The 7,335-nt window shown below is 38.2% G+C and overlaps 1 protein-coding gene across 1 annotated transcript; it reads right to left on the reverse strand.

Moving 5' to 3' along the window:
* Positions 1-2,818, reverse strand: mrps33 (mitochondrial ribosomal protein S33). Its single transcript, XM_066669566.1, has 3 exons — positions 2,634-2,818; positions 1,108-1,324; positions 1-296 (listed from the first exon to the last, which is right to left on the reverse strand). Exons 2-3 carry the CDS (start codon positions 1,320-1,322, stop codon positions 191-193), a joined length of 321 nt encoding a protein of 106 aa, XP_066525663.1. The 5' UTR covers positions 1,323-1,324; positions 2,634-2,818; the 3' UTR covers positions 1-190.
* Positions 2,819-7,335: the final 4,517 nt, after the last annotated feature.

A 7,335-nucleotide genomic window follows, 5' to 3' on the forward strand; every position in this document is an offset into this window, starting at 1 on the left:
GAGAAATTAATTTTAACACACACACACAAAACAGGGCAATTTTTCCCTCCAAACTGCTTCATTGACAGCTCTCTGGCAGTCACTCAGTTCAAAATGAACATCCTGTGATCATAGTTCCATACAGGAATTTGTCTTCAAGACCCTGAAGTTTGTTCACCCAAATAGGTTCTCGTGTAGACTGCCTTCTTCTTCATTTCTTTTTTGTGGCTCTCTTTCCCTCTCCCTTTTTGGGCTTTCCTTTTCCACGCAGCTTTCTGAGACGACGCATTTCATCCTTAAAGTCCTGGTGCTCATCTCTAAATCAGCAAAAAGACACAACAATATCAGTTTGACAACCATTCACCTACTCAGTGTTAATGTTATCCAACTTTGGTCCTGGGGGACAATTGCACAATAACTTTTAGTGTTTTTCCTTGGTGCCATCACAATCTGTCAAATTCCTTACTTCATTAACAACTTCAAACAGAAGAAAGGTGATAGTGTTCAAAGTGAACTCCACTTGTTTTGCAACATTTGTACATAAGTACATGAATAAGATTTAAATATTTTTCTTAAAGTTATCCCTACTGGTTTGCTGAGAAATGTTAGAGTCAAAATTGTTCGCAGTTGTGATCATACGCACCAGACGTGCAAAGCATTTAATGCTCTATAAAGCTCCCTCGCGGAAGGTAAGGTACATTAAAATGCAATTTCCTGACATCTTGGCTTATAATATTTCTGAGATAGGATTTTTGTCTAAAACATGTCCACAGCAGGCAGGTAGAGTATTGTTAGGAACAACAAATTCTTAAGAAAATATACCTTTTTAAAGATATATAATCTCACTAAAATTCAGACGACAAAAGAAGGTTAACTGGGAATAACAGAAATAAATATATTTTTGTGGAAGAAAAATCCCAGTGGGCAAGTTGTCACTGAAACACACAACTTCACATCAAACCACTCTGAATATGGCAGTTACCAACAATTACCAACTCAGGAAAAAATTACTTTCAAAAAGCAAAGAAAGCACTAAAATGTACAGGACACTGGGCCTCAAGCATCAAGATTGGGAATCACTAATCTACATCAGCACCACGTAGCGCAGCTCTGTGCAAAACCTCTTACCGGAAAAGCCCCATGTATCGCAACCTCTGGGTCAAGGAATAGTAGATATTGTGCTGGGGATACCAGTCATACACTTCTTTCCTCTGGGCCAGTGGAGGGTCTTTAAACAGCTGCACCACTTTCATGGACTTGGAATCTGTGTTGCGCACCACATCTCCAAAGATTCGTGCACTCAGACGTGCCATACGCACTGCGTAATTGGACAAATTGGCCATGTCTGCAGGGGAAAAGAGAAAACTCATTGCATGCATTAATTTGCTAATTTATATACATTTTTTTTTCAATACTTTTTTTTATCCGTAAGAAAGTCATTATTTTAATTCTGATTTATTTACTTGTTGATTTTCGTGAATATTCTAAAGAACTCTGTTACATACAAGAGTGCATTTAACAAACATAACAGAGCTTAAATTATATTGTTCAAAAAATAAAGTCCACACTTCTTTGTGGGTGTCTGCCTTCATCTAGTTTTTCCCATCTAAGCTAATAAAAAAATAATAGCAATAATAAATTTACTCATGTACCAGTACTAGTGCACTAGTGTGTTTGTGTTCACTGCAACAGATGGGTTAAGATTCGGAAGACACATTTCGTTTTACGTTGTTCAATGACAAATAATTGCACACATCAGTACGTTTACATATAGAACTGCTTCCACCACTATATCATATTAAGGGTGAAATAACACGTATAGATGATAATTCACAGCAGCACAGGACACATTTCCCTTCGAACAAGAGCAAACTGTGTCTCTGATATAAAGCAGTGAACGTCACCACTTGAAATATATTTTTGAGAATGTGGGTGAATTATTAAGAACAGGTTAAATTGCGAGAGAGTATTTAAATGAAAACATTAGCTAGTTATTTTGTATGTTTAAGAATATCTGAGCGAGAACAAATATGTGAGTGAATGAATGATTGGATGTGAGTTAGAATGAATGTGTGCATGAATGTGAGTGTGAGCAAGAAGAGTGAATGTGTGATGAGTCAGCAGGTAAGTATGTACATGTAAGTGCATGAATGAGTGAATGTCAGTCACTGAGTTGTGTGTGTGATTAAATGAGCCGATAAGAGTGAATGTGAAATAGCTAATGTGTGAGTGAACGTGTAAATATACGGGCAAGTGGATGATTGAGCAAGCGATGAAGTGAATGTGAGCGAGTGAGTGAAAGAGAAGGAATTAGGCAAGTGAATGCTCTGAGTAACAATTAATGTGTGACTGTGCGAGAGGGAGAAAGTGAAAGACCCGATGAATGAACTCCTGAGTGAATGAACGGATGAGTTAAGGCATTTATAGTGAGGTGTTTAGCATCCAATGTCAAAATTAACTTCAAACAATGCTGTATGTTTAGCGCAGGGCATGAATTAAAAAAAAGGTATCTTAATTAATTCTAGGCTAACGTTACTTTCACAATGTACAGTGAATATTTTGTATCAACTAGCAATCTTTGCACTTCAGTAAATAAGAGCACTTGTGCTTACAGCGGTCACTCAGTCTGATTTACAGAAGACAAAATGGCTCACCGTTCACTGAAGCCCCAAAATAACCCCTCCGCAATGCGAAAATACAGTAGAATAATAAAGACACAGCTTTAGTACCAAGCCATAATATTTAATGAACCCTTCATGCGCACAAAAGGCACTTAGTAACCGCTGTGCTAACGTTAGTCTTATTAGGACGCTATAACCTCCTCGCATGTGAAAATAAGATAAACTGCGCATGCGCCCGTGAGCGCTTCTGGTTGTGAATGTATATCCGTATATTTTTATTTATTATTTAATATATTTATTTCAAGTCTAAAATCCCAACAATTCGCCCCATTACTTTATTTTATAATTATCTTGTTTTAAAATACAAAATAGCAATAAAAACAGATTATTTAAAAAATATATATATATTGACACTTGTGAGCGTTAAGGACCTGGCCAGAGATAAACCAAAGTTTGAGCAAGATGAGCTACTCTCTTCCGATGAAAACCTAAAAACAAAAAATAAGCTTTTGAGTGTTTTTAATTAGTAATTGATAGTCTTTTTCGTTAGAAATATTTTAAAGATTTTGTGTTCTATATTTGTAGGCAATTACACACCTATACATTTTAATTACCAGCCCATATCTTTAACAAAAAATAGTTTAGATTTGACCTCTACATAATTTAAAATATCTTCGCGAACAGGGTCCGTCTTCGCATTGTCTCCGTGGGCTTAAAAATCCATGAAGGTGGTTCCGTATTTAATCTCAGGGGTAATGCGAAAACTCACCAAATAAGTACACGTTAAAAACGAGTTATTCGAGTGCAAACGTGGACACATTTAACATCAAAAATAGAAACAGAATCTGTAAGTATTAAGGTTACCTGCGTGTTTCACATCCCCCAAAGCTATGTATCTGTTCTAAGGAGGAAAATCCACTTTATTTTTCTTAATCCAAACTCTGTGTTCTTCCTTTGGGATACACCAAATATTTTTTATATGCGAGTGAAAATAAAACGTTAAAAAAAAACTTTTAAAACTTGTCAGTGACCCACTGATTAAAAAAATTAATCAAAAACAAAATTATTGACTTTTATAATTTTCCCATATGATTTGCCCAGGGCGGCACAGTGGGTTGTGGGTTCTAGTCCCGCTCAGTGTGGCTGTCTGTGAAGAGTTTGGTGTGTTCTCCATGTGTCTGTGGGTTTCCTCTGGGGGCTCTGGTACCTCCCACAGTCCAAAAACACACATTGGTAGGTAGATTGGTGACTCAAAAAGAGCCTATAAGTGTGAGTGTGAGTGGGTGTCACTCTGTGAAGGACTGGCACCCCCTCCAGAGTGTGTTGCTGCCTTGTGCACAGTTATTCCGTGTAGGCTCTGGACCCAACGCGACCCTGAAGTGGATAAGTGGTTACAGACATGATTCACACACATTTGAAAAAAGTGGTAAATTACATTTTCATTATTGTTTCTTTTCATAGTTAAGTATTTTTCTGAAGAAAAATATAACTGAAGAAAACATACTACTTGCTAATAACAGCTAATACAGATGAAAGAATTACCTTCTTAATTTTCAATGAAAGTATATGGGAGACAATCTCTCTCTCTCTCTCTCTCTCTCTCTCTCTCTCTCTCTCTCTCTCTCTCTTCCCCTAACACTGAAAAATAAGGAACCTGTACTTAATATCCAGCAGTTGAAGTCTGTTTACTCCTGGACAAAACAGTGCTCCAACCATCTTACTGTTTTTACAGAAGGCAAAATGGCTCCCTGATCACTGATCCCAGAAGAATATCTGCATAAGAAAACACAGTTTTATAAATAATGTCATATATCATCATTATATCATACAATAATATCAGCATGCACACAAACTGCACTTAGCCAACGTCTTATTTCCACTCCCGTAGTCCATATTGTAACGTCCACTTACCAGATAGGTGCACTTCGTAGTTCTGTTATTACTGTAGTCCATCTTCCCCTGCATACAGCCTCGTTTCTCTCAGGCCTTCTATGGTCAGTGGGATTCAATGGTCTCACAGGACCACCAGACAGCAGGTATGATTTGTGTGGTGGATTATTCTCAGTGCTACAGTGATGTGGTGGTGTGAATTAAGATTGAATGTATCAGATACAGCAGTGCTGCTGAAGTTTTCTGTCCGCTCACTCTATGGGGACAGTGTTAAATAAACAAATATGTGAATGAATGTCACAAAAAAGTGCATAATTAAAAATACAACACACACGCTAACACCTCACCACAATATCACTGTCACTGCAGCACTGAGAAGGTCCTCCATCTCTTGCTCTGTGGCAGGCCTGACCATTGAAGAAGAGAGTGCAATTCTGTAAATTGTAGGACTACAAAGTGGAGCTTAGAGAATGGACAGTAAGTGAAGAAACAAGGAGGTCATTTTAATGTTTGGCTGATCGGTGTCACAGGGTATAAGAATACAGGGAATATAGGTGTAAATAAAGCCACATTCATTCGTTTGATCTTGAGTTTGAAACACTTTGTCTTGTGTTTGTTTGTCCACTAGATGGAGATCTGCTCAAGAAATCAAAATCAGCCTAAATGTAAAAGATAAATAAATAAAAAAATGATAGACGGCTGTTTGCATTAGTATGTGAATCACGCTTTTCCTGCTCTCGCAGAGGATGTATCTATTAACACATTACTGCGAAGAAAAAAACATCCAAGATAAGGCATCCTCATACAGCGCAAGACAAATTGCTCTGGTCTATCGCCTGCATTTTCAGATTACATTGTACTTTGGCATCTCAAAAGTGCTGCAAAAACTTTTAGCCTTAGCCTGAAATATAATTACAGTCCAGTTGTCAAGCTGTCGTTCACACTGCCATACAGAAAATGACTGTGCCATAGTCAGAATGCAGCTTAAAATGTCTGAAGACAAGGCATCCAGAGTGGAGAGGCCAATTAAACCCATGATTATTCATTCCCACAGGGCAAAAATGCCAATTTTGGATCACATTAAACACAGCACTGCTTTTCCAATCTTCCTGAACAAAGATATTCTATTATGCAAGCTTGTGTGCAGTGTCATTCTGATACTGAGGGTCTTCAGAGAGTGTCCATGAGGTGATGAATATAAAGGCAGTGAATGAGCACTGCTTTAAAGTCAAGTGCAATCAATTTGTCTTCTTATCAGTAAGGGGGAATAGGGACTAACACATGACAGGCTACTGCCAGCTCATTTGTTTTTACACTTTCGGGCTTTTTTCATGAATTTAAAGGACCTAAATTATTTTTGTATAAAATTCTATGACTGTTTCCTCTCCATTTACTAGTTCTCCAGCCTGTCTGTGCGCTCAAAACTAGTCTAATGTGTTATGAAGACCTGGTGTCTGTAAAGGGTGAAAAAAAAACAAAGTGTCTCGGGCCGGTATGCTAGGCATTCTCTCTCTGCTCATGGCAAAAGCATTAGACTAGGGAATCCAAACATTGAAAAGCACGAACCACATGAAAAGCATGAAATGAGGATATTGCTCTATTCCTGCTCCATAGGTGTGTAACACTGATTTATCTTGGCTGTTTTGGATTACTTATGGTGGAAATGTATCTAAATGCGGAAGACTGCTAAGCGCATGAAAGTAAACGCAGACTGAAAATTCTACAAATCTAAACAACTCGAGATACAAATGAGTTTCTGTGGTAATTCCAAGTGAATAAAATCTACATCCAGGTACAAACAATAGTCATTTTTTTCCTCATACATACCATTTCACCTTAAAAGACATGGAGCATCTGAATGTAAACAATCCACAGATAGCTGCATTTCCCCACAATTGTAGATGTCTAAACTGGAGTGTTAACACAATGCTGATTTGCTTTTAACATCCTCTGCAGTCTGAGATTGAGATAGATCTGGATTGAAAAGACCACTTCATGTCATCAAAGGTAATATATAGAACAAAACACCACGGCTCCAAAGCCCAGTGAAGAGGGAGCTTTGGCTGATAATTGACACAGAGGATGGTTGGCTTAAGCTCGTGAGTTGTTTTTCCAGACCATCTTGTGCCATATTATGGGTGCACTTTAAAATATGAATAGATTTCAGATCATGTTTTGTATAATCAATTACATTTACAAACCTCAAATCCTCAAGTTGTAGGGACAGTGTGTGAAATGCTAATGACAAAGCAATAAATGTGTAAGTACATGCAGAAAACATTAATTTGTTTACATCTGCTGTGCCTACTTCATCCTGTTCATGTGGACTCATTGGGTGCAAGGTGGGAACACACCCTGGACAGAAAACCAGTCCATTGCAGGGCTTCACACACTCACCCAGTCAAATTTATGGATTCTTGCACTGCCACTCAACCTACCAACATGTGTTCTTGGATTGTGGGTGGAAAGCAGAGCACCTGGAGGAAACTCACACTGACAGAGGGAGAACACACCAAACTCCTCACAGACAGTGACCTGAGGTCAGGATTGAAATACAACCCCTGGACCCTGGAGCTGTGTTATAGTGACACTACCTCTTGCTCCAGTGTGTCACTCATGTTGAACAGAGCATAAAGAAATTTAACATTTTTACATGTTCCATTGTAGTGGCTGTGTTTACACAGAAAGACCTCTTCCACTGTACAAACCAAAGAAGGTACAGTATACAGAGATTAGACTTTAGGATGTTTGCCTGCTTCACATTTTTAAGTGCACTTTTCCCTCTAAGGTGCGATTATTGTTACATCTTGGGATGTCACATCCTGTGTTTAGTTAGTTTAGATGC

This window comes from Hoplias malabaricus, chromosome 4 (assembly GCF_029633855.1).
Source record: "Hoplias malabaricus isolate fHopMal1 chromosome 4, fHopMal1.hap1, whole genome shotgun sequence".
In the NCBI taxonomy this organism is placed as follows: Eukaryota; Metazoa; Chordata; class Actinopteri; order Characiformes; family Erythrinidae; genus Hoplias; species Hoplias malabaricus.

Bases quoted from the DNA above. Each gene is read 5' to 3' on its own strand.
- mrps33 (XM_066669566.1), bottom strand. From the start codon at position 1,322: ATGGCCAATTTGTCCAATTACGCAGTGCGTATGGCACGTCTGAGTGCA. The intron at 297-1,107 runs GTAAGAGGTTTT...TTGCTGATTTAG, and splicing joins CGATACATGGGGCTTTTCCG to AGATGAGCACCAGGACTTTA.